The sequence below is a fragment of the Erpetoichthys calabaricus genome, chromosome 1 (genome assembly GCF_900747795.2).
Source record: "Erpetoichthys calabaricus chromosome 1, fErpCal1.3, whole genome shotgun sequence".
In the NCBI taxonomy this organism is placed as follows: Eukaryota; Metazoa; Chordata; class Cladistia; order Polypteriformes; family Polypteridae; genus Erpetoichthys; species Erpetoichthys calabaricus.
Window position 1 is genome coordinate 34,287,780 of NC_041394.2, and position 27,334 is coordinate 34,315,113.

Here is a 27,334-nt window from a genome sequence, read left to right on the forward strand (position 1 = left end):
TTGTGGGGGCTCAAAAGCTTTCATACACAATGGATTGCAATTCAAGTGATGTGAAAATGTGTGTCATTGGTGGAGTTACTCCGCTTCCTTAAACATAACTTTTTACTTTCTCATATACAAAGTATAGGAAAAGCATTGTAATCATCCAAAAATTCCATTTCGAGATTTTGATGAATCTCGATGTTTTAGACCTCCCTGAGTCTGAAAATACCTTTCTTGGAGTTATGTCTGTGAGTGTGTGTGTGTGTGTGTGTTATAAGCCACTAGGGGGCATACTGCCACCCTAAGCCCCAGACACGGGTTCACTCAACACCTGTGTTTATTTACAGTTTGTGCACACATGACCAACGCCACACCAATATATAGTCCATTCCCTGCCGTGCTGCCAGCCCATCCGCCTCCCCTCCTTCCTCCCGACTCTGGCCCGTCAATGGAGTGAGGCGGCTCCTCTTATTCAGGTGTTCCAGGTGGCTCATCACTATTACCTGGAATCACTCCCAGGTGTGCTGGAGGTCCTCTATAGGGCTCTACAGCTCCCCCTGGTGGCCCCCACAGAACCCAACAGGGCTTCACCAAACTCCAGTTCCCAACATGCCCTGTGGGGATGCGCCCAGGAGGGCTGCCCTCTTTGCCTCATCAATGCCCTTTCCCTTGGTCCTTCCACCCTGCTGGCGTCCCGCCATGGCCGTCCATCACAGTGTGTAAACACGATAACCTGATCACGCTTACACTTTGGTCAACCAAATTTTTCATACACATATTAGATAGATAGATAGATAGATAGATAGATAGATAGATAGATAGATAGATAGATAGATAGATAGATAGATAGATAGATAGATAGATAGATAGATAGATAGATAGATAGATAGATAGATAGATACTTTATTAATCCCAAAGGGAAATTCCCATACTCCAGCAGCAGCATACTGATAAAAAACAATATTAAATTAAAGAGTGATAACAATGCAGGTATACAGACAGACAATAACTTTATATAATGTTAACGTTTACCCCCCGGGTGGAATTGAAGAGTCGCATAGTGTGGGGGAGGAACGATCTCCTCAGTCTGTCAGTGGAGCAGGACAGTGACAGCAGTCTGTCGCTGAAGCTGCTCCTCTGTCTGGAGATGACACTGTTTAATGGATGTAGTGGATTCTCCATGATTGACAGGAGTCTGCTCAGCGCCCGTCGCTCTGCCACAGATGTCAAACTGTCCAGCTCTGTGCCAACAATAGAGCCTGCCTTCCTCACCAGTTTGTCCAGGCGTGAGGCGTCTCTCTTCTTAATGCTGCCTCCCCAGCACACCACCGCATAGAAGAGGGCGCTTGCCACAACCGTCTGATAAAACATCTGCAGCATCTTATTGCAGATGTTGAAGGATGCCAGCCTTCTAAGGAAGTATAGCCGGCTCTGTCCTTTCTTACACAGAGCATCAGTATTGGCAGTCCAGTCCAATTTATCATCCAGCTGCACTCCCAGGTATTTATAGGTCTGCACCCTCTCCACACAGTCACCTCTGATGATCACGGGGTCCATGAGGGGCCTGGGCCTCCTAAAATCCACCACCAGCTCCTTGGTTTTGCTGGTGTTCAGGTGTAGGAGGTCTGAGTATACAAAACATAGATTTCTATCAAGTTTTGGCCTATTTCCACTAACTGGAAGTGGTACTTTACCTTTTATTGATGCAACTGCAGAGTCCGATTTATTCAACTTACAGCGGAGTATTAATTTTACAATCTTTATTGTACATGATATAAAAATATGATCATTGTTTTGCGGTTTATTCCTCAAATATCCATCCCATATCTGAGTATACGAGAAAGTCGAGCGGAGACCACTCCCGATTTTTTGAAAATATACCCAACAGAGTAGCATCCAATAATTAGCAAATAAAAAATATATCCATTATTAGAAAAAGACCAATACTTGCCCAAAATCAGTATTAATATTACCTTATCAAAGTAGAGGAGGAACTGAAATAAGTTCCCCATGTAGCTATTAATATTACCGTAAATATAACACAGTCATTTGTTAAAAAGATACAAATAAGGAACTGATTTATTGTAAAACAGGAAGATGAATGGCACACGAATAGGCAAGAAGATTAAGGGCCTGCCTCAGTTGTTTGTGTATATCTGGGACTGAACAAGCAGGGTCTTAAGCCAGTGAAGCCCCCCGCCTCTCGAGGCCACTGTCCATTTCTTAACCCGTCTTGTGTTTGTATCTGTCAGGGCAGCGCCGCCTTTCCTGTCTTATTAATTAGTTCAAACCCCATTTAGCTGCAGGTTGATGATGTCTGTTCTTTACAATAATAATCCTCAGATAATGTTGTTCAATCAATCCAGCCTTCTATATGCTTACATAATTTCTTCCCCATTCCATTTATTTCCAGAGTGGTGACCTTTTTGGGTTCTTTAGTTAACTTACCTAAGGCACCAGCTCCCCCTGGTGGCCTCCAAAAGAACCTAACAGGGCAGCCATATGACACCACAACTCCCATGCTGCCCTGTGGGAATCCATACTGGGGCCTGCCAGAAGGGATGCTGCCACCTAGTGTAAGAGGGAATGATCTACCCATAGCAGGCCGTTTAACCCCTGTCTCGTATTTCTGGCCTCCTGACTGGGAAGGGGACTGCCAACCTGCCTGTTTGGGTTACTTCCTCAGCCAACATGTCCACGCACACCTGCTAGGATGCCAGCTCTGGATCACCTTGTGCGGCAGCGTCCCTCCATGTTTACCTCCTGGCACAGAGGGGGAAGATTGCAGCTCCCTTCCTGACCATCCCTTATTTTGGCTTCCAGGCCAGGTAAAGGAGTAGGGTCCATAGCAGCCGGTCCATCACATCACGTAAGGTGACATCAGACAACACCCGTTAACATATCCAGTATGGCTGTTGGGATGTGGGAGGAAAACCAGAATACTCACACTGCCCACACCGGAATGGGGAGAATGTGCACACCTGGATACGGGATTTGAACCAACATGCTGCCCCCTCAGTTGAAACACATGATTACCACAAAATCAAAGCACTTATTTTTATGGTGCTTTTCATAGCGAACGCCACCACAGACACCTTATATCTGTGTCTCTACACTATTAAACCTGCCATTCTCGCTGGCACAGGGTTCTGCAGGGAGTCAGTGGCATTCTTCTGATTTACAATCCAGCACCTTAGGCAGCAGGCCACACATCCTGCCAGAGCTGGTCAGCATCCATGGGAATGGAGCAGGGAATGCTCAAGTACAGGCAGGAATGAAATCCGACACAACACAAGTCTTGTTTATATCAGGGCACGCAATTGACTGCAAGTCTAAAGGCGGAAACAGGAGAGACTAAAAACGCTTTTTCTTTGCGGATCAAAAATAAACGAAAGGCCAGAAGACTGTGAGAAGCGCTATTCATGGCTGAAATAACAAGATGGCCATTCAGCCTTTTGTTGTCAGCCACACAGTTCCGGGAAGAAAGCTGATGATATCTACGGGAGTGAAGCGAGTGCCTCACATCCTGCTTTCAGCAAAGCAACAAAGCTGGCAGTCTTCCCTACAGCTGGGCTGATGGCGGCCACTACAACGGTTCTCTTGGTGATCTCTGACGGCCTCCTCTGCAGCACATTTACAAGCCAGTTAGATTTTGTTGCGTCGAGTTGCAGACTGGTTGGAGCGAGTGGCCGGGTATCATCAGACAGCAGGACTGGAGGTGACGAGAATGCACCGTAGCTGAGGTCATGTAAACAAGATCTGCGACTGAAAGTCACTGTAATGTGGCGTTACGTTAACACCCCTCGACTGACTTCAGATTAGGGCTTCTTCATATCGACGAGCAAAGGCACAGCACACTGATTATAGAGATGAGGTGATTGAGCTGTCAAAAAGAAATTTCAATTAAACTGGACAGGCTGCAGGCAGAAAATGCTGTGGAAGACCCAAAAACATATCTTAGTCTGATTAACAGGACTTAACGGTCACTACCATAACGGACAGAAGGCAGGCCAGTCATGAGCTTGGTCAGCATCCGACACCAAAGTACACACTGTGACGTGTTAAAATCAATTGGTCCCTTAAGACATGTTGCAGGTAAAGGTAGATTTATTTTTGTGTCAAATCTACGTGGTAGCTACGTGTTTCGCGAAAGCAGTTTATACTTCCGTGACAGCTAGTTGGCGCTTTTTGTAGCGAGCGATCCATTAAAATGCTGGCAGTTTTTACCCTCCAGGATCACCGCTCCTCTTGCTACACATTTTCTTCCATAGGCAATATATATTTACCCCTCACATTTTTCAAACATTCACCGACTTCCAAACCAGATGACGAACGGAATGCATTTCAGGAAATCTATAGTTACCAAACTGGACAATCAGAGTCGGAGGAGGAGGTGTGTGTAGGTTTCGCGTTGACGTGACGTGTAGCAGAGTTGCCAGGTCCAACGTTTTCTCACCCAATTGGGCTATTATTGGTTGTTGTCCACGGAGGAAAAAATGGGCTTGCATGGGTTGTGGTTTTTTGGGCTACATTTTTAAAAACAAAGTGGATTTTTGGGCTAGTTTTCAAGCATTTTTATTGTATTCCCCCTCATCATTGTATGATGGTATGTTCCCAATCTATCACTCTGGAATATGTCTGAGGGGAGGGCTTTGCTGATATGTACCTAAACTTCTCACTCTGACACTGCCCCGCTTTCTGGTGTGTCATTATGTCTACCTCAGGTATTGGGCTACTTTTTTGGCAAATTCGCTATTTTAAGCTGTCATTGGGCTATAAGTTTTTAAGGACCTGGCAACCCTAATGTGTAATCACAATTTTAAGGAGGTGCGCATTAGGCCACAACATAGCTATGCCATCGACTATGCAGAAGTAGGCTTTATGCAGAAGTATAAATCTGCCTTGAGGACAATCAAGAAGCAGAAGAGGTAGCAGCATGCAAAAGACCATAAGCACGGAGCAACCATCAGTCTCGGGAAACGATAAGTCCAAATTTCACATTTCTGGTTCGTAAAGGTGTTTGTATGTTAGAAGATAAGCTGTCGAGAAACACATTGATGTCAGCAGCCTTCGGTGAAGCACAGTGGCAGCTCCGTCGTGTTCTCCAAGTGCATTTTCAGCCAGCGGCGTACAGGATCTGGTCAATATCAATGGAATGATGACGGCTGAGAAATATGAACAACTTCCTTTGGGAAAACAACTTATTGATAAAAACACAAGCTGTCAGCATGTTAGTGACCCCCCAAACACAACGCAAACACAAGTAAGAAATCTGCAGCTGGAACATTAAGAGCATTAAATTGGCCACCTCTGAGCCATGAACTGCACATACCAGGAGCTGTAGGATCACACACAGGGGCAGGAAAAAGAACAAAAAGCAGCCAAAGTCAAAAGAAGGGCGATGGCGACTCCTGAAAAGAACCTTGAAGGAATTTAACAAAGGACTTCTTGAAATAAAATATAAACCAGGGCACCAAAGGGGATCACATCCTAATGGAGGCCATACAAAATACGGACTTGCTTTGAAAATGCAACATTTTCCTGTTGGAGTGGTGGAAGTTGGAACAATGGAGCACATTGTTCCAAGAGTTTATTTGTGTTTATTCTAATGTTTTCTCACTCACAAACAAACACTTACTACCTACATAATTAGCTTTAAAAATCATGTTCTTGGGGGTCCTAAGACTTGAACTGCACTCCATATACAGTCATGTGGAAATGCAAGTACACCCCATGAAATGTTTTTCTTTATTAACATATGTGGACGTGTCAAAATCGGATTTCATTTAAACAGCATCAATAGATAAAAGTGGCGTAATTTCAAAAAAGGCGTTACAAATTTGGCTTTGTGAAATAGTATTCAACAAAATATGAGCAGATGTGACACTTCCATCTAGGGGAAAAAATAATGTCCGCCTTTGGCTCCAGCAGCTGGTATTGTCCCCTCAAGTCCTCTACCTGTCTAGAAGTCTTCTTTCAAATTAAAAATAATCAGTCGAGAGTAAATAATATCATGGAGTGAAAGCTATGGTGTGGGTCACGAATCAACAGAAATCCAAATGTTATCAGAACTTTAGAACAGTGTAGACGAGAACAGGCCATTCAAGCCAATAAAGTTCGCCAGTCTGATCAGAGCCCTGGAGAGCTCATGGGCTGTCTTTGTTCTGCTCACTTTATTAACTTACTTATTCTGGCATACATCTGGGTGTGGGAGGTTCTACCAGCGGCATTAGAGTTAACATATGAAGTACCGTATATACTCGCGTTTAAGTTGATTTTACCGTATAATTTCTGGTATTTTACAATGTCGGTCGTATAAGTCGAATGCGGAAAACTCTCGCTATTGGTCCAAGAGATTATGATATGCTAACGACCACCTCAGAGAGCAACCACGGAGCACATAGCCTTTTTTATTCTATGTATTGTACCTACTTGACCATACGGTAATACCCGAACTATTCCAAAAGCGACGTTTGCACTGATTTGTGTTTTTTGTATCTCACACCCTCGTACACCTTTATATAAGAGCATCCCTTATCTACGATGGAGCGTTCAATCAGAAGAAAATATGAAGCTGGTTTTAAATTAAAAGTCATTGAAGTGGTGAAAGAAATTGGTAACTGCACTGCTGCAACAAAATTCGATGTGTCTGAGAAACTGATGCGAGACTGGAGGAGGCAAGAAGATGTAAAAAAAAAAATTAAGTGTCGTATTTTTGAACGGGCGTACAAGTTGGGGTCTGATTTTATGATCGATTTTTCTGGTTTCAAGACCTGACTTATACGCAATTATACACAGTAATCCGGGGTGGGGGGCATACCCATACACCATGCACAGACCCACACTGGGCCGATTTAGACTGCCAGACCATCTATCCTGCACGTTATAAACTGAAAAGTTAACGTTAACACCTGGGAATGTGCAAACACCACACGTTCGTTTAAGACCAAGTCACAGTGAACGACTATTCCAACAATTTTCAGTTGTAGCCTTCATTTACATCGTCATCGGTGGCGCCACCTTATGAAGTCAGTCACATAATGTGACATCCCTGGCAACTCACCCACTCTGATTTTTGTCTTTAGTCACATGGGAGCTGACAGCCAATGAATGCTCTTACACAGAATTTAGCAACGAGAAGGCTTTAGACCTCACAAGCAGAAGCGAAGTTCGTCTGTCTGATGTCTTGTGTTTTATGTACCACAACAGATTAGAAAAAAGAATAAAAAATAAGGGCAGAGAATACATCTGAACTCGCCATATGTGTTCACCCTTCGTACAGGGTCGGCTCAGTCAGGGATCACGTCATTGGCTGTCAGAAAAATGGCCAGCAATTTTTAGCCACATAAATTGACCTGGTCTGGTATATCACCAGGTCTGAAGAGACAGGGTCCGGCAATGAGATCAGCAAGTGCAGTCGATAAGTCTAACGTACCCCACGACTAACAGTTGTGTAACACGACTGCAGCTTTAGTCGCAGTCAATCAAGGTTATCATGGCAGATCTCCTGCGGCTGCCATTTTATTTTTTCTGTAGTTAATCTCTTCATGCGATTCTAAATTGTCCCTAGTGTGTGTGTGTGTGTGTGTCAGTCTGAAGTCCTGGGAAGTACCTGGTTAATGTCCTCTGCACAGCTTCATGTGCTGCTATGTCTAACCTGAAGTGTGGTGACCAGAACTACACACAATACTTCAGATGTGGTCTCACTACTGTGTTACGTAGTCTGTCCCTGTTTTACTACCCTGATTTAAAACAGAGTGATCACTTCATCCAGATATTAGGAACATATTCTCTAATAATAGATGCCATTGCTTGCTCTCTACATCAAATAGATTAAAACCTTCATATTTATACACTGGGCGGCACGGTGGCGCAGTGGTAGCGCTGCTGCCTCACAGTTAGGAGACCTGGGTTCGCTTCCTGGGTCCTCCCTGCGTGGAGTTTGCATGTTCTCCCCGTGTCTGCGTGGATTTCCTCCGGGTGCTCCGGTTTCCTCCCACAGTCCAAAGACATGCAGGTTAGGTGCATTGGCGATTCTAAATTGGCCTTGGTGTGTTTGTGTGTGTCCTGCGGTGGGTTGGCACCCTGCCCAGGATTGGTTCCTGCCTTGTGCCCTGTGTTGGCTGGGATTGGCTCCAGCAGACCCCCGCGACCCTGTGTAATGATATAGCAGGTTGGATAATGGATGAATGGATGATCTCTTCATTAGAAGCCTGTCCCAGTCTGTTTAAGTCTGCTGTCCTATCACTAAATTTTCAATAGCGAGCCAGGCTGGATTAACCATTAAGCAAAATAAGCACATGTTTAGGGCATCAAGAGAAGGGGGGCACCAATGCCAGATTTACCATGGACCCAATATAAACATTATTCTCCATCTTACTTTTGAGTTTTGTTTCATCTTGTAAAAAATAAAATTTTATTATAATCTCACGTTGTGTTTAGGGCCTCTAAAGTTTGTAATCCGGCCCTGATAGTAAGAGTATAGAAATCCCAAACTTTATGTACCTTTTTCTCATGAGCTGTTGCATAAGGGTTTAGTCTTTATCCCCAGCTTATTCATTTTATGTTGCATACTTTGAAAGATTATGTATTTAAAAAATGAAAATTTTAAATATTTGGCAGACATGCACAGAGCCTGCAGTGCTTGTCCCAGAAGTAACTGATTAAATCAACAGCCAGTGCTGCAACAACCTGCAGGCGCCTCTGAGGATTTTAATTAAAGGCAGACGTTTTTTTCCTGGCATTGAGTAATCCAATTTTGTCAGACTTGTGTCAGTTGTCTTACAGGTGGTAGGTTCAGCCAAAAAATCATGGAGGTCCTCTTTATAGTTCTCTTCATGGGAACATTTGCAGCCTCTGTCATCTAGAGCAGCGCTTTACAAGTGCTTTTGGGGTTCGGTAACCCCAAATTAGTTTTCTTTCTTTCATTCCGTTATTTTGGCAGCACCGGGCAGGAGTTGACTGTGGACGTGACGCCAATCCAGGGCACATTCACAGTCCCACACACATTATAACTCAGGGTAGCAGTGTCAGCCAGCCTAAGCTGCCTGTCTAAACCCACACACAAGGAGGAGGGCAGAATCTGAAATGGCTTTCAGCACCAATAACACAAGGCCTATTCACATTTTCTAGTAGTCTTTGTCTTTGATAGGCTCAAAGCAAAGTTGTCTCTCGTTTGTTATTTGACTTGAGTAGTCCTTACGTCACTAGTGCATCACGGCCTCCGTCTTTCAGTTTCAGCTCCTGCTCCACTTGCGTCACCTCTCTTGGCCTTGAATGGCTTAACATCTCCTGTTTCGGCGCACATCAAGAATGCTTTCAGCTTCTCAGTCTTCCCATTTTCAGGAAACACAGCATCTTCATCCTCTGTATTAGTTTAACTGCTGTCTGTCGAAAGTGTAAGGCTAGAAGAACCACAGATGCTTATGGAGGAGGAAGCCGGTTAGACATTGGAGCAGCTGTGAAGAGAAAGGGCCGTTCAGCCCAACAACTCGTCCATCCTACTCACCTAGATTGTCCAAAGTAATATCCCGTCGAGATCTAAAGGTCCCTAACGTCCTGCTCTCCATGTACCACACTTCTCGTGTCCTCTGAGTTTATTTGTTGGAAGTAAAACGTTTCTAACATTTGTACGAAATCGGCCCTTAATAAGTTTCCAAAGGCGTTCTTGCTGCAGATACCAGCCGGGACCCACTGTGCTAATTCTCTTTACTTCAGTCCTGTCACTGCTGAAACTGAAAATCAAATCCAGTCAGAGTTTACTGTCATTCTGCTTTTTCATAATGAAATGATGTCAGTAGCTACACCAGTCAATGCCAAAAAATATAAGGAAAATCTAACAAACAATAACGGATTATAGCATAAACTACATGAAATACCTCCACACTGTATGATTTCTGGTTGAATATTGCTCACATATCTGATATTTATTGATATTGCGTTTATGTTATTTAAATTATGACCTTACTTAAGTTTAGAATTCAATTGAATGATGGCCCTTGAATAAAAACTGCTTCTGAACCTGCTTGTGCAGACATGAATGGTTCTCTGAGGCCTCTTAGATGGTAGAAGATCAAGCAGATGGTTACTGGGGTGGAATGGCTCTGTAATTACGTGAACTTCCCTCTTCACATAGCGTCATCTGTCCTTGATTGCTCCAAGGCATGTTCCTACCATCTCCTGCGATGTTTTAATGACCCGCTGATGAGCTGCCTGTTCAGCTTTGGTACACCTGCCATACCAAGCTGTGGTAGAGCACATTGATAGGCTTTTTGTAGCACACCTGTAGACGTTGACCAGCAGCTTCTGGGACTGGTCAGCTCAAATAGCAAAGTCATTTCTGTGCTTCTCTTACTATAATGGAGGTATTAGTAGATCAAGAGAGATCTTCTGTAATGCTAATTCCCAGTTCCTTCAATCTCTCCTCATAGCTCTCACCTCTCAGTCCCAGAATCGGCCTAGTTGCTCTTCTCTGGATTTTCTTGGTCTTTTTTGTCAAATGGATACCAAAACTGAACACAGCACTCCAGGTGAAGCTTCACTAGTGCATCATTTAACCTAAGCATAACCTCCCTTGATTCCGAGGAGGCCACCCCATCACCTACCAAGTTTCACCTTCCAAAGGCCAAGAGCAGATCCATCAGCTATGAGACTCCCCTTATCATTAGAGTTGGAGTTCAATGTAGAGTCAAACTCCCGAGACTCCGGGGTGCAAGTCTCTTTGTCTTATCACATAACACTCATTCTTTTTCCTACAATCATATTCTTAAGAATTTGTTTCCACTACTGCCACAACATCTTCTTTCAAACGTCGTTGGTATTTAAATCATTTCTGTCCTCACTTAAATATAAAAGACACTTTAGAACAATCTAGACGAGAACAGGCCATTCCGTCCAATAACGCTCGCCAGTCCTGTCCACTTAATTCTACTAAAATAACATCAAGTCGAGTTTTGAAAGTCCCTAACGTCTTACTGTCTACCACACTACCTGATACCTTATTCCAAGTGTCTATCGTTCTTTGTGTAAAAAAACTTCCTAATGTTGTGTGAAATTTACCCTTAACAAGTTTCCAACTGTGTCCCCGTGTTCTTGATGAACTCATTTTAAAATAATAGTCTTGATCCACTGGACTAATTCCCTTCATAATTTTAAACACTTCAATCATGTCACCTCCTAATCTTCTTTTGCCTAAACTGTAAACGCTCAGCTCTTTTAATCTTTCCTCATAATATTACCAATCAGCCTAGTCGCTCTTCTCTGGACTTTTTCAAGCACTGCTATGTCCTTTTTGTAGCCTGGAGATTCAAAACTGCACCCAGTACTCCAGAGGAGGCCTCACCAGTGAGTTATAAAGTCTGAGCAGAACCTCCTTAGACTTGTCCTGCCTCTTCATATCCTGCACCTCCTCAAGCCTGATCCTTCAAGCCATTCATCCCCTTAAAACATCACTGGACTTTCACACTCCTATCTTAATAACATTCATCTTGAACGCCGTGGAATCAAAGTCATCTTTTAGAGATGAAATTGAATAACAGAGCGAGTATTGGCCGAGCTCTAGAGCTCATGACTGCTGGTTCAAGCTCCAGCACTGACTCGCTAGAGGACTCTGAGCAGGACTTGCACTATAAAACAAAATGGAGACCATTGTTCAGTATGGTTAATACCGGCGCTGGAGGGTGACAGCAATTACATGTGAATAAGCACGTGCCAGTGAGAATTCAACTGCACCCGTGACAATAATGAACCTATCAGAAGATATGCAAGGCGCTATACACAGTATGGTTTTCCTGTTAATGTCATAATTAATTTGTGGAGCCTTTACTCGCTTTTGCCCCCAGATGCATGTGTTGATTGACCATTTAAGAAATGTCAGGAAGGCACAAAACTGTATTCAGTTTTAATGTATTTTTATATAATACCTTTCTCATTGGACAGGCCTGAAACACTGCACTAATATTGTTGCCCTGGGACTAAGATTTAAAAAATAAACCAGGTAGTCGCAGCAGCAACAGCAGGGTGGTTTTGAAAACACAGTGCCAGGTAGACATGTCAGGTGTGGTGAGACTCCGTTTACTTCGTCAGGCCACTTCACGCCTGGTGCATTTAGAACCATTACATGCCGCCCAGTCTCTCCAGACCCTCCCAGGCGAGTGGGCCCCCTGTGTCAGGCTTTTCTTTTAGTCCTTTACAAGCCGAGGTGTGGCCGTGAGCTCACTGTGCTGCTTTCTCAAAGCGGCCTTATTGCCTCATACGTGATGCACTCTGAGGTGAACCTCAAAGGAAACCTGTCATCACGAGACTGGAAATTGGGAGGTTTGTAAAGCCACTGAAGGAAGATGAGCTCTTAAGTATAGAGATGGGCACTCTGGGGGCTCTGTGGCCAGGCAAATGGCCAAGGAGGGCGATTCTGTTTGTTTCTTTTTAACACTCTTGTGCCACACTGTGGGCAGCAGGGAGAGGATTTCCAGTGGGAGCGCAGACAGGTTCTTTCTTTCTTTCTTTCTTTCTTTCTTTCTTTCTTTCTTTCTTTCTTTCTTTATTTATTTCTGTTTCTCAGTCATCTCCTAATTCTCAGTAACAGAGACAAGTGTAAAGGAGATCAGCTCCGGTCTCTGAAGTGATAAAAGGCCACTGCTGAGGACAGCGGGGGGCCAAAGGCTGTGTGGGAACTCGAGATACCACTTCACACACTCTTAGTTACTTTTAGTGCTCCTCTGCTTCCTCTTTCTCAACGAGCAAGTAAAGTTATGAAAGGGGCTGTGATGCAAATGTACATTGGCACAGCAGACAAGGGTGGAAATCTTAATAAAAAAAGGAGAGAATGAAAGTTAGAAAATGGCAGCAGCGTCAAGCCCTGAACAGTTTGCCAACCACCTGCTGCTACTGCCGTCGACTCCGAGTCTCCAGCATCACCAAAATGGCTCAGATGAAGGAAGCCAGGCTTTGCACTGGGCAGTCGGATAAATTGCCGGTTCAAATCCCTACTTCACTGACGAGGCCCTTGACCTGAAAATTGCTCCGGGGAGCTATACAATGACCGGCCCTGAGCTCTGCCCTCCAAAGATCATTCGCACAGACCATTACCCATTGGGGATTATAAAGTATATCAAATCAGAAATCAAATGAGAGTCATGTCTTACATATATATGTTTAGTTGTTAATAACACTTTAGCTGCCTGAGTCCATTAATAATCGCTTACTGCCATGTAAAATCACCTTAACAAACGCATTGTTGAGTCCTAATAAGACAAGTAGAGGAATTACCCACAATGCATCAATTCAGCTGTTGCTTCTATGTAATAAGATCTTAAAGGCTTAGGCGACGTCCACACTCCCTCATTGTCTGTAGCAGTTACTCAATATTATTAGACTTCGATAACCTTCACACCCCTTAAGTTGCACAAACGGCGGTCCTTTGTGCATATACCGTGAAATTACAGGAGCGCGTTCACCTTGGTGTATGGATTGTGCCCACTTTTACTTTCAAAAACAGTGCCCAGCAGGTAATGGTACCCACTCTGGAGGTGGTGTTGCCCCTTCAGTGTCTGGAGCGCATGCCCCTTCAGAAATGCAAACAGCACTCCTTCGTGTATCTACTACAGACATTATCATCATACTTCTATGACCCAGAGGAGCGTGACCCACTCGGAGTCTGGAGCCTGCAGGCCTTAACTTTCATAAATGGTGCCCCTCAGATGATGCCGCCCTAGGTGGCCAACTTTGTCGCCTAATGGATTGACCGGCAAGATGAACAATCCACATGTGACTTGAGCCCCATGGAAATTTCACAACCCTGAAATAAGAAAAAAATCCTGGGACGAGTCGAGACTTTTTAGCCTGAGACGAGACTTTTTCAGAGAGACACTTTCATGTCCCGTGAGACGAGACTTTGTGCAAAGAGATTTAACCAGGCCCGGGCCGGAAATAAAAGACAAAGAGTAGATGACAAAGTAAAACGTTGTAAAAAATTGTTGGGGCACTACACATGCAGAGCAGCTTAGAGATAATGGAAGTACGAAAATTATAAAGTCTCAAAAAACTGATAGCAAAGATCGAATTAGAGCAAACAAACGGAAATTACTACTCGGCGAAATAACGGAACAGCGAAAAGAGATTGAATATATTCTTCGGATTTAAACTTTAAGTCGGAGATTTGTAGATCGCCTAAGTCGTGTTGCCATCAGGGAAAAGTAGTGTTTCTTCCAAATTAAGGGGCGTATCTGCGAGAATTAAAAGATTTGTTTGGTGAAAGTGAAATCCACAAACGCGAGCGGCAGAGACGTGAAGTGGCTGGCACGTACCACAGGCCAGGGGGGCTGGGGGGTTGGGGGAGGAAGCCCCCTAGTTATCATTATTAAAATGTTAATTAGCAAAGTTTTTAAATCATCGATCAGAACTTCCCTTCCATGATGGGCCCAATATGCTTAATAAATGATACTTTTCTCATATTCCTGAGATCTTCTGAATTGAAACAATTGCCATTTGGAGTCAAGATGTCCAGGTTGCTGTTGTGTCCACCTTTCTAAAAGAATGAAATGCACTCCTTTTTTCCCCCCTGCAGATTGCTCCAAACCTGAATGCTACCATGGTGGTACCTGCAAGCAAGCTGTTTACTTCCCCGAATTCATCTGTCAGTGTCCCAAAGGGTTCAAAGGATCTCGATGTGAGATTAGTGAGTACCCATGCCCTGAGTCTCCATGTTTTAGTTGCCCCGCACACCTCTGTGGCATCAATGTGAATGGTACTTTGTTACATTTAAATCACTTTCTCCTCTCGTTGTTCTTTCAGGCACAAGTGCAAAGTGTATTGAGGGTCAGGGGGTCCGTTACAGGGGAACCTGGTCAGTGACAGAGTCAGGATATACATGTCTCAACTGGAACGCGACTGCCGTCATGAACAAGAAGTACCAGGCTAGGCGCCAGGATGCCCATCAGCTTGGGCTTGGTAATCACAATTACTGCAGGTGAGCACCACTTACTGTACCTACCCGAACAGGAAGCCGAGTAGTTTCCTTGGATTATTTGACATCTTTGGCTCAGCCCTGGTCTAAGGTCCTGGGGTGGTAGGAGGGCCATTGTGTCTCCATGCACTTACTTTGGAATCTTTTTCCCTACAGGAATCCAGACAGTGATAAACAGCCCTGGTGCCACGTCTACAAAGGCAGTCAGCTGACCTGGGAATACTGCTCCATCCCCAGCTGCTCTGCAGGTAGGTCTGCTCCCATTTTAAAGCCACCTTGAAGGTCCTCATTGGTCATGTCTCACAAGCCCATCTCTTTTCAGCCTCTCCGGTGGACTGCTATACCGACAAAGGCACCTCATACCGTGGAACCAAAAGCGTTACCCACTTAGGGACGCAGTGCTTACATTGGGACTCACCGGCTCTCCTAGACAAGCAATTCACGGCTTGGAAACCTAATGCCTGGAAGCAAGGCCTTGGTAGCCACAACTATTGCAGGTCATTAACTGTTCTTGACATACTGGGGGTACACAGGTGTTTTAGAGGACAGCAATCAAAGGAACAAGACAGTTTAGGGATGCAGCTACAAAGTGTCAGATGGGACTGTAAATGGAAGAGAAGTGATGAGGATGACAGAGGCAGTAGTGATACAGCAATACAGCAGGTATTAATGAAGCACAGTCATCATATGTTGACGATGGAAGCAAAAGAGGGGTTGGGTGGATCAGGCAAACTACCTGAAGGAGTCAGTAGGGGTAGAGGAGACCTAAGGAGAACCTCAGGTGCCAGAAGAGCTATGAGAAATAGAGGAGGGTAGTACAGGGAGAGCTGAGATGGTAAAGGGGTCATCTAGGCAGGAATTGTAAGTGCATAGTTAGAAGTGAGGGCTGAAGACAGGATGTAATGTGCAGCTGGAGAACTGAAGGATCCGTGACAAGGAGATAAGGCCAAGTTCAGGGTCAAAGCGAAGGCTGAGGAGATCAGAGGTGAAACACAGGTGCTAAGAAGAGTGAGGCAGGAAATGTTTAAATGTCAGAGGAGTTGTGAAATGTGTGAAGGAGAGATCAGATAGAGGAGCTATTAAATGGGATGGGACATGGCCTATAACTGACAGAGAAGGTATCACATGGAAGAGGCTGAGGCAAACGACCATGGAGACAAGTGAGCCAGAGATGGTCTAAGATGAGAATGAGAAGTTGAATTGATGAAGTATGAGAGATAAATGGCAGAGATGATGTGCTAGAAGGACTATGGGACAAATGTGCTCCCGTGACCCGAGACTGAAATTATGAGGACTAGATCAGAGAAATATGGGAGACTTCAGATGGAGTCAAAAGATAGAAACACAATTGAGGAAAATACAGAGGAGGTCTTGATAGAGACAAGAGTTGTGGGGTGTAGATGGTGAGACAGAGGAGCCCATCCGGCAGAGATGAAGAGGCCAGAGGACTGGTGAGGTATAGATGAGAAAGCCAGAGGAGATGAGAGGTGAAGATGGAGAAGCAGAGGAACGGCTGCATACAGATGAAGGGAAGAGATACAAGGTGGGGGATAGAGCAAACAGGTAAAGATGAACACCACACGGAAGTGTAGCTTTGAGTTAAGGGAGGACCTTGGTGATGTCAAACCTGAAGATCAAGTCATAGGAGAAAGGGAGCTCACTTGTTAATGTCTTTACAGGAACCCAGATAATGATGTGAGGCCATGGTGCCATGTTAGACGGGGCAGAAGCTTGACCTGGGAATACTGTGATATCCCCAAGTGTGGTAAGTACACCGTGGAATTCCATGCTTATGTGATACTTGGTATCCTCCGTCCCATGGCGCTCTCACTGGGTAAAAATATTTGATTCCCAAGTGATTTTTTAAATCATCATACTAATATTAAGGCTGCAGCTGGTTAGAAGGTTCAGTTGGGCCATCATCAGCATTAACAGCAGTCCTGCAGTCTTTCTTTGCTCTTTATTGCTCCTACCACAATCCATTTGAACTGCTAGCACCTCCTGCTGGCAGGCTGAGAATGTGGTTCTTCCTGTCCGAGAATGTTCTTTTTTCATTCTTCATGGTCAGCCTGTCAGGTCTGATGCTAAAATTCACAAACTTTTTTCATGTTTCCCACAGCTGTTTGTGGGCAGAGGATGCCAGCTCAGAACCAGTACCGGATCAAGGGTGGACAAGTTTCAGACATTACCTCTCATCCTTGGCAAGCTGCCATCTTTGTTTACAGCCCCCGAGGTCAAAACTATGCTTTCCGTTGCGGTGGTGTCCTCATCGACTCCTGCTGGGTGCTTAGTGCCGCCCACTGCTTTCAGGAAGCGTAAGTGCACACACCCGAATCGGCCAGAGTGCTGGCACTCCTAGTGTGGCCACCTACAGCTTCTGTTCTCACTGCTTTTCCATCAATCAACAGTTCTATGATCGACCGGCTGCAGGTGGTGCTGGGACGTACCTATCGTGTTCAGAATTCAACAAATGAGCAGGTTTTTGGAGTGGAGAAATTATTTATGCATGAAAAGTACAACCACGAAACCTACGACAATGACATAGGTAAGCCCAGAGAGGCCTCCTTCATAGGAATACATTTATGAGGTGTTCCTGGATGGTGGCACTCTGACCACTCTACTTTCATTATTTCATTCCCCCACAGTACTGTTAAAGCTCCAAGGCCAGGGTTCCAGATGCGCTCAGGAGACCAACTATGTCCGTCCAGTGTGCTTACCAGTGGCCCAGCTGACTCTTCCAGATTGGACTGAATGTGAGATCTCCGGCTATGGCAAGGAGGAAGAGTGTGAGTATGGAAGAGAGGAAGAAGAACAAGTGGGGGTGAAGCTGGCATGCCTATCTCTACATTCCTCACCGTTGTCTACTCTTCCCACAGTTGGTGTTTTCTTCTCCAGTCGGCTCAAGGAGGGCCACGTCCGCCTCTGGCCTGCAGACCAGTGCACCTCGGATCGCCTCTCCGGTCGGCTCATAACTAAGAACATGCTGTGCGCCGGGGACACCCGTGAGCTGGACGATGCCTGCAAGGTAGGAAGCTGCCATTTTTCTCTCCTTGTTGCCTTAAGGCCCTGTTGTGTTACATGACGTTTCCAACCATGTTCAGTCACAGACTTTATTTAGATGATCTTAGCAAGTCGCAGGCATTCACGGTGCACCTCTGTGACCACCAGGCATATAGTTCGACATCCGCAGAGACTTGGTCAGACCTGCCTGCAACTCACCCCAAAAAAATCAAAACGGGTCTGGTCAAGACGGTGACATCATAAACTGTGCACTTCTAGGTGGATTAATGACCACTCAAACAAAATGGAGAACACAACATGAAGTGGAGCAATGCAAAAATAATCCAATTAAACTAAACCTTTCTTAAAGAAGCTGTTAAGAAATTCAAAATCCACATGTGCCAATACCTAATACTGCAAAAAAAAAAAAGTATCGTTTAACTTCTCTGGCGTTTAAGTCGAGGCTTGATTTTAACGTATAATTTCCGGTATTTTATAATGTCAGTCGAATGCGGAAAACTCACGCTATTGGTCCCAGAGATTCTGATATGCTAACGCCCACCTAACCACGGAGCACACGGCCCTTTTTTTCTTTGTATCGTTCCTACGTGACCACACGGTAATATCCAAACTTTTCCAAAGCGACATTTGCACTGTTTTGTGTTTTTTGTATCTCACACCCTCATACACCTTTATCGTAACAGTATCCCTTATCTACGATGGAGCGTGTGATCAGAAGAAAATATGAAGCTGGTTTTAAATTAAAAGTCATTGAAGTGACAAAAGAAATTGGTAACTGCACTGCTGCAACAAAATTTGATGTGTCTAAGAAACTGATAAGAGATTGAGAAAAATTAAGTGTCGTATTTTTGAATGGGCTTATAAGTCGGGGTCTGATTTTATGATCGATTTTTCTGGTTTCAAGACCCGACTTATACACGAGTATATACGGTAGTTATAATAATTACATTTATATAGAGCTTTTATCATAGTGAGTCGGGAGCCACTTCAACCACCACCAATGTGTGGCACCCACCTGGATGACATGACGGCAGCCATTCTTACACCAGTACACTCACAACACATTAGCTATTAGGTGGTGAAGGCATGTGAGAGATAGTTAACCAGTTAGAGACAGGAGAGGATTAGGGGGCTGGAATGACTAGGCCATGGTGGGCAATGTAGCTAGGACATTAGGAAATGCCCTACCATTTTTGAAAGATGCCCAGGGATCTTTAATGACCACAAAGTGTCAGGACGTCAGCTTAACATCTCATCCGAAGGACGGTGCCAGCTTCTACATCACAGTGCTTTGGGATCCACACACAGACCATAGGGTAAGCACCCCCTGATGGCCACAGCAACACCTCATTTAGCAGCAACCCAAGCTTTTCTGGTTGGCTTCCCATCCAACTACTGGCCGAGCCCAAAAGTGCTTAACTTCAGGTGGATGACCTGTTCTGAAGTATAGGAACACAAATTTACTTTGCAACCAAATCATAACATCTGGCTGGACACCAAATAGTGGTCATCAAGTGCCAGAAGACATGAGTGTGACCTCTTTTTTATAAATCTGATTATGATGGGTTTTGTCCAAGTTGCAGCCCTGTGCCCTGGCGCCCCACAGTGGCTGATGGATTTCATTACAACAGATTGATTTTTCAGGAGCCATTTCTTGCCTATGGGCTGCACGATGGCGCAGTGGTAGCGCTGCTGCCTCGCAGTAAGGAGACCTGGGTTCGCTTCCCGGGTCCTCCCTGCATGGAGTTTGCATGTTCTCCCCATGTCTGCATGCTGGTTAGGTGCATTGGCAATCCTAAATTGTCCCTAGTGCGTGTGTGCGTGTCCTGCGGCCAAATAACAGACTCACTCATCATGAAATCTCCCAAACCATGAGGACTTGGGACTTGAAATTTGGACTGTAGGTTACCCTTGGCCCATAAGTGCTCGCCAAAAATTTCATGTTCTAAGCGCATTCTGTATGTTTGTATGTCCATTTTTCACAAGAGAATTACTTAATGGATTTAGATCTGGTTGTTTTCTATAATTTGCTTCAACTTTCTGGTTGATTTTACGACTTCTCTCATCGCGCTAAGTACCATAGTTTGCTTGCGGTACCAATGTATTTATGCAAATCCAAGAGAGTGGCTGTGGGCCGAGACCACTTGCCAGCCTTTTCGAGTTGGTCTACTTCTCGCCACGTATTGGAGTGTACCTCGCCTCCGCTTAGCTAGCGATACCCGTTTGTTCAACAGACATTATCATCTACAGATTGTTAAGGAGTAATGTTTGAAGTTTTTGAGAGAGAGATCAGAGCTACGTGTGTTTTAGAGGGCAGCTCCCCACACGGGGAACGCTGTCCCGTCAGAGCTGAACATGATCAGATAGAGTGGCAACGTCTATTGATTTTTAAAGTTTGTCTGGTTACATTACTATGTGGGCGCAGTCACAGGGTACAGCTAGTTCCTTAATAGTTAAGTGACAAACATTACTAATCCCAGTGTACAATTGAATAACACTGATGATAAAGATCTACAAATGCTGGTGAACTTCATTACCTGCATTATTTAATCAGTAACACTTGTAACAAAGGCGCTATATAAGCGCCCGACCCGGCATAGATAGACACGGAGGCACGTATATAAATGCACAAAGCCTTTATTTTTCTTCACCCGTGGGCACGTCTTCCCCATGACCCACAGGCAATACACAGTCCCACAAAGCACAAGTCCAACACAACACAATAATCCTGTCTTATACCACCACTCCTCCGCAAGCGTAGTCCTCCTCCTCCTGACCCTAGCTTCTTGAGTGGTGGTGGCTGGCACTTTTTATAGCCCACCCGGAAGCGTTCCAGGTGCTTGACAACCTCGTCCTAATTGCACTTCCGGTTGGGGCTGAAGATTCGTCCAGCCTGGATGCTGACTCCATGCAGCTCCCCCTAGCGGCCACCCGAGCCCCCAAACAAGCTGTGGAGGACTCCATCTCCCATGGAGCCCTGTGGGAGGTTGGGGAATCACTGTTGGCCAGGGAGGCTGCCACCAAGCGACCCGGGGGAAGTACTGAGCTGTCCATGGCTGCTCCCCCGGAACATAAGTAGCAGGGGTGTCCCTGCCGGGCATGGGACCCGGCTATCCAGCACACACTACAAAAGTGCATCTATTCCTCATTTAACTGTTATGTAACAAGACCCTAACAAACACTTCTTTGGGTCTTCATAACACTTACAAAGCATCAGTAAAGTGTTTATTCACCTCTGCAATATGACCTACTAACAGAACGTCACTTTGGAGTGGTCTGAGGTGGCCTAACTGAGACACTTGTCTCTTGATGTTACATATTTAGTATAAGACCTGAAAATCCTTCATATTAACAAGTAATTTGACCATCATGTCAGTATGTCCCACTGCACAGAGATGAATAACCGATCTACTGATGTTTCACAAGTGTTATGAAGCCTTTGTTAAGGTCTTGTTACATAAGAGTGCTGTACATGAGTAACATGCATTTTTGCAGTACATTAAATGGTAACACTTTAATTTATCATACACTGACATTGGAAATATGATGTGAGGGACGGCCAGGGACCTTACCCGTCCTGGATGCTTCCGTAATGGAAGGACCTGGGCAGAGAGTGTGATCAGGGCATTATCTTCTCCAGGGCTCTAGATGGCATTGGTACCTCAGATTCCCACAGTGCTTCATGGGAGTTGGAGTTCAGCACAGCCCTATTGGGGTGCCATCAGGAAGAGCTGCAGAGCCCTTTACTTCATTGGGCTTCTGCCACACCTGGGAGTGCTTGTGGACCTCACTGAGCCACCTGGGGTACACCCAGCATAAAAGGAGCCGCCCGCCTTCATTCACAGAGCCAGAGTTGGGAAGAGGAGGAAGAGTGGAAATGGAAGGAGACAGGAAGAGAAGGAAAAGAAGGCAACGTGCTGTGTGCTTCCATCAGTGTGTTTGGTGCTCTATTGTACTGAGCATTGGTGGGAAACAGTTGGAGAGCATTTCCCACAGCTGTGTTGCTGGACTTGTGCGCCTGGTGCCTGTCTATGTCGGGTTGGGGGAAGCTGGTGGGCTCCCTGCAGGCCACAACACCTAGACCTTTATACAATTATGAAAGTGTCTATCAATTAATATTGCATTACTATTCTTTAATTGTCCAAGTCGTACCATAACGTGGGGTATTATAAAAGTGAAACCATTTAAAAAGACCACTTGCAGATGGAGTGGTCTGTACTGCTGCCTCTCAGCTCCACATCCCGGTCCATACCCCATCTAGGTGAAGTTTGCCCTTCTTCCTGTATTGGAGTTCATTTATCTCGGGGTGCTCCCAAATGCGTTGCCTTGTGTTCTTAAAGAGTGGTCACAAGTGAGCCCGTCAGTGGGTCTCTTTCAGCAAGATTACGTGCCGTGCCAGTTGGCAAAAACTGCTCAGGAATAGTTTGAGGGACATGACAAAGAGTTCAAGGTGTTGCCTTTGGCCTCCAGACTCCCCAGATCTCCATCTGATCGAGTATCTGTGGGATGTGGTGGAAGCAGAAGTCCAATCCGTGGAGGCCCTACCTGGTAACGTAACAGGACTTAACGGAAGTGCTGCTAACGTCATGGTGCCAGGACATCTTCAGAGGTCCTGGACGGGTCAGAGTTGTTTCGGTAGCATGAGGGGATCTACACAGTATTAGGCAGGTGGTTTTAAAGTTGTGGCTGATTGGTGTATAATCTGGATTTAGAGGAAGGTTTTTTCCTTTGCAACATGTATTTTTAATGTCTCTGTACACACGACACACATTTATATGTTTTATGTTTAGGAGACTTTTCAGACTTAGATGTTTATCCATCGTCACCACCGGCTTACTGCTGGTCATGTTACTAGGCGCAGCATTGCTGTTTAAATCATGCCCCTACATTAGGTTCCGCCTTCATGAGGCATTGCAGTGGATTGGTTTAGAATTCTCCAGCCGAGTCAGATGACTAATTGTTCCCACCCGTGTTTAAGCCCAGTTCACTCTTGGTTACCTCCAGATGTCTGATTGTACGTCAGGCTCAGCGAGACCAAGCAGTCGTAGTAATGAAGGCTGACAGGTGTAACAAGGCACAAAGATTTATGAGGAAGATGAAGGATGAGTGAGCAGAAACCAAGCGAACGTTTGTAACCAAGTATCAGCCATGTCTTTTGTCAACGCCTAAGAAACCAAAAGTCTTAAACTGAAAAAACCAAAAGCAAGAATTCTTAATACAGTGGAACCTCAGTTTGCTAGCACAATTCGTTACGGAAAACGTACTTGTAATCCAAATCACTCGTATATCAAAGCGAATTTGCCCATAAGAAATAATGGAAACCCAAAAATATTCAGATGAAAATGATTAGTACAAAATATAAAGTAAAAATACATAAAACAAATTAACCTGCACTTTACCTTTGAAAAGAATCATGGCTGGTGTGAGGGAGACGAGAGAGAGGAGGGTTGTTGTGCAGGACGACTTTCACTCTAACTAACAGAATCCCTGCTATCTGTGGGCTCACTGGAATCTTCTTCTTTTTTTGCGACTTTAACAAGGAAACCTCTCCAATGACAGTTGCTTTTGCCTGAAGAGTCACTACACTTGGACACAAAATAAAAAAAATGCTTTACACTCCGTAAGGATTCTAAACTCTTTAGGGATTCCACCCAACGTGACGACACGTGGAAGAGCGTCCCAAAGCAACCACAGACTCCCAGCTCTGTAGCAGGTCGCCGCAAAAGCGAATCCGAAAAGAAAGATTGTGGTCAAGCTATAAGCGCCTACTGTCGATGGGTGATACAAGGAACATTATAAATGCAAGGAACAGGATTACTTGGCCCCGACCCTGCCTGATTGCTGTGTCTGTGTATAGGAGAGTGGTAGATCCCGCTACAATAAATAACTGTGCTGTTCCTGTTTCACGCTGAATAAAGCTGGTTTTGCTAAAGTACTGAGACTCAGCTTCGTGTTTTGGGGTGCAAGACAGAGACTCATACGTTACACCCCCCACACGTGGTCACAATGCTGTAGTAAACAGTATACACTCGTACGGATGTTGACTATACGAGTGAGGCACGCCGACTGAGAACGAGCACGGAAGACAATTACCCACAATCCAGCGGAGAGAGAAGAACCATCGGCTCAGTTGTGATGACGTGACGCTCGGCAGACAATGCATATATGTACTACTCGTATTGCAAGACCTCGCTCGTTTATCAAGTCAAAATTTATTAAAAATTTTAGCTCGTCTTGCAAAACACTCGCAGACCAAGTTACTCGTAATCCAAGGTTTTACTGTACCAGAGGTGAACAAATTAAAGCAGAGTAAACCGCACACTAGAATAATTCCAGCAGGTGCATGCCCAGTTAGTAACTATGGTAAAACCAAGGGTGACGCAATATTACATCTATAAAAGAAAAATACACCAAGGACCTTTAAATAATTTTTCGGAGTGCAGAATAAGATTCGGCATACAGTACGTCAAAACAAGGCAAATAAGAAATATCAGAAAAGGTGCATAAAAAGACCAGGAAAACAAATCATAATGCAGGCAGGGTGAAAGCAGACTGGCATAGCTATTCTGACTTGTGATCTCGTCTCTTGTAGGGGGATTCTGGTGGTCCACTTGTGTGTTCAAACAAAGGACGCATGTCTCTGCTGGGCATCATCAGCTGGGGTGATGGCTGTGGGAAGAAAAACACCCCTGGTGTGTACACCAAAGTAGTCAACTACTTGGACTGGATCGATGAAAGAATGAAGCAGCAGATGCCTTGAACGCCGGGAACAGCCGTGTGGACCACCAAAGGAATGGAGATGGCCAGAATAGACACTCTGGCGGTCAGTGGTGGCCAAGCAAAATGGTACTAAACACTGAGCAGTCGATAGTGGATGACAGCAAGGCCTGGAGAGAGAAGGCTGCTCAAATGCAAGAATGACAATGCTGGGCAATAGTAAAGGGGGAGGGAGGGGTACAGGGATACCAGGCATAGGGAACAAATTGGCAGAAACCCCAACAGGCACTGACTATTGAGAGTGGGGGGCATCATCATGCTGTTTTTTTTTTTTTATTTATTGGCTCAATGTTGTCACGTGTGAAATTCTTAACTCACATGTGCTAATCGACATGCAGGACGTCGCCACTCTCTTGTGTGGTCTAGAAGCCCCTCTTTTTGCTATTCAGATCATGTTTGGACACCTTTGTTTAAATAAATGTCAACTGCTTGCAGTTTTGGATGCCCTCCACTTAAGACCACTGATTAAAATCTCAAGCTGAATGCTTTTAGCAAAATGTCCCCCCTCGTCTGTGTGTTACTTGATTTTTTTTTTTTTTTTTTCAAATCTCTACCTGACACCCCAAGGCTGCTTGAAAAGGATCTCTGTAAAAAATTATTTAAATGTCATTTGCTATTTATTTGTGTATTCGTATTGGTTTAGTTTTTATTATATGCATATTATTATTTTTTATATATTTTTTTATTAACTTGTATTCAATTAAATATAACATTCTGTTTTCATTAAAACTCTTCCAGATGAAAAATTAAAGAACTGCAGTGTCCTGTCATGATGTCCCAACAATTGCTCAGATAGCACCTGCACCTGGCCTGCACCTTACACTTTAGGGCCCTGTCTGGAGGCTACCAGACACTCACTCGATAACCTGAGCTTTCACTTTTAGGAATGGAGTTGAGCCCCTCATGTTAAACATCCCCCTTGACTTTCACATTTGAAAGGAGACAGGAGAAGCAAATCATATTAGAGCATATTAATAACAGTGAAATTTGTATATTCTGTAAAGTACTTTTAGTACTATTCGGTTTGTTATTATTTTCTCTCTTCTTGTCTTTTCAACTCTTATGCCTCACACTGATTTGACTGCACCTTCAATTTCGTTGTTCCTTTGTAAAAGTGACAATGACAATAAAGATCTATCTATCTATCTATCTATCTATCTATCTATCTATCTATCTATCTATCTATCTATCTATCTAACAGTAGTTAGGCAACCATAGGGTAACATGTAACATCAGGCCATAACAGTGAGGTGTGAGATTAGAACATCAGAAACATTTTGAAGAGATCGGACCATTCAGATTAACAAATCTTGCCAATCCTATCCAGCAAATTTCTAAAGGTAACACTGGAGCACTGGGAACAAAGATGGGGGCACCTCACACTAATATAGGCACACACAGGCCAAAGTGCAGCTGTACATTGGTCAAAGGGTCAATATTGTCGCATGTACAGAGTACAATGAAATTCTTACTTGCATGTGCCATCACTACGATTAGTGAGCATCAATACTTTACCCCAAATCTTCCATCTACCATAACTCGAAACTTCTGCCCACTGTAAGCTTGAAACTTTGGTCTACCATTCGAAACTTCTGTCTATCTTCCTTCAAAATGTCAGTCTACCTTACTTCAAAACTTCGCTCTGTGAAACTTCCGTCATCTTCCCTTGAAACTTCTGTCCACCGTACCTTAAAACTTTGGTCTACTGTTCGAAAGTTCTGTCTACCTTACTTCATAATGTTAATCTACCTTACCTCAAAACTTCTTTCTGTCTGTGAAACTTTCATCTTCCTTCCCTAGAAAACATCTGTCCACTGCAACTTTGGCCTACCGTTCAAAACTTCTGTCTGCCTAACTTCACAATTTCAGTCTACCTTACTTTGAAACTTCTGTCTACCCTACCTCAAAACTTTGGACTACTGCACCTCAAAACTTCCATCTTTCTTCCCTCGAAACTTCTGTCCAATGTACCTTGAAACTTTGGCCTACCTTCCTTTAAAACCTGGGACTACCACACCTCAAAAATTGTCTTCCCTCCCACAAAACTTCTACCTTCCTTCCTTCGAAATTTCCATCTTCCTTCCCTTGCAACCTCTGTCTACTTTACCTTCAAACATCTGTCTTCCTTAGCTCGAAACTTTTGTCTTCCTTATATGAAATACTTCCTTTATGTCTAATCTAGTAACAAAACCTGAAGTTCATGGAATATATGCACACCTTTGGGATTATGAAGGAACTCCACACAGGAGGCAAAAGCTGAGCAACCAGTTTTGCAGATTATTAATAAACCTGCTCATATAGGCAAAGTAGCACACCTCAAAGGTTAAACAAGAAGCAAAACTGAAGTAGCCACTGGAAAGCCCACACAGATGTGGTGGAACACACAAACCCCCATCAGAAATACACTCAGGGTACAACTGGGCCCATGGCAAAATAGCAAAGCAAGGAACCATGATTTACTACGAAGAAGAGGAATGTACATTTTATGCTTTAACAAAATGGATCTGGGGGATTCATAATAATCCCCAAGTCTACATCAGAACATCTGGACTGTGGCCTTGAAGGGTGCTGGTTCAAATCTGACCAAAACCT

At 44.4% G+C, this 27,334-nt stretch overlaps 1 protein-coding gene across 1 annotated transcript in view; it reads left to right on the plus strand.

Moving 5' to 3' along the window:
- Window positions 1-25,403, plus strand: part of plat (plasminogen activator, tissue) — a 33,383-nt gene extending 7,980 nt beyond the window's left edge. The window contains exons 4-13 of the mRNA XM_028797585.2: window positions 14,546-14,656; window positions 14,773-14,947; window positions 15,101-15,192; window positions 15,267-15,441; window positions 16,624-16,709; window positions 17,064-17,259; window positions 17,353-17,489; window positions 17,590-17,730; window positions 17,821-17,969; window positions 24,558-25,403. Of these exons, the coding sequence (XP_028653418.1) occupies window positions 14,546-14,656; window positions 14,773-14,947; window positions 15,101-15,192; window positions 15,267-15,441; window positions 16,624-16,709; window positions 17,064-17,259; window positions 17,353-17,489; window positions 17,590-17,730; window positions 17,821-17,969; window positions 24,558-24,725 (1,430 nt within the window). The 3' untranslated portion in view covers window positions 24,726-25,403. The remainder of the gene's footprint in view (window positions 1-14,545; window positions 14,657-14,772; window positions 14,948-15,100; window positions 15,193-15,266; window positions 15,442-16,623; window positions 16,710-17,063; window positions 17,260-17,352; window positions 17,490-17,589; window positions 17,731-17,820; window positions 17,970-24,557) is intronic.
- Window positions 25,404-27,334: the final 1,931 nt, after the last annotated feature.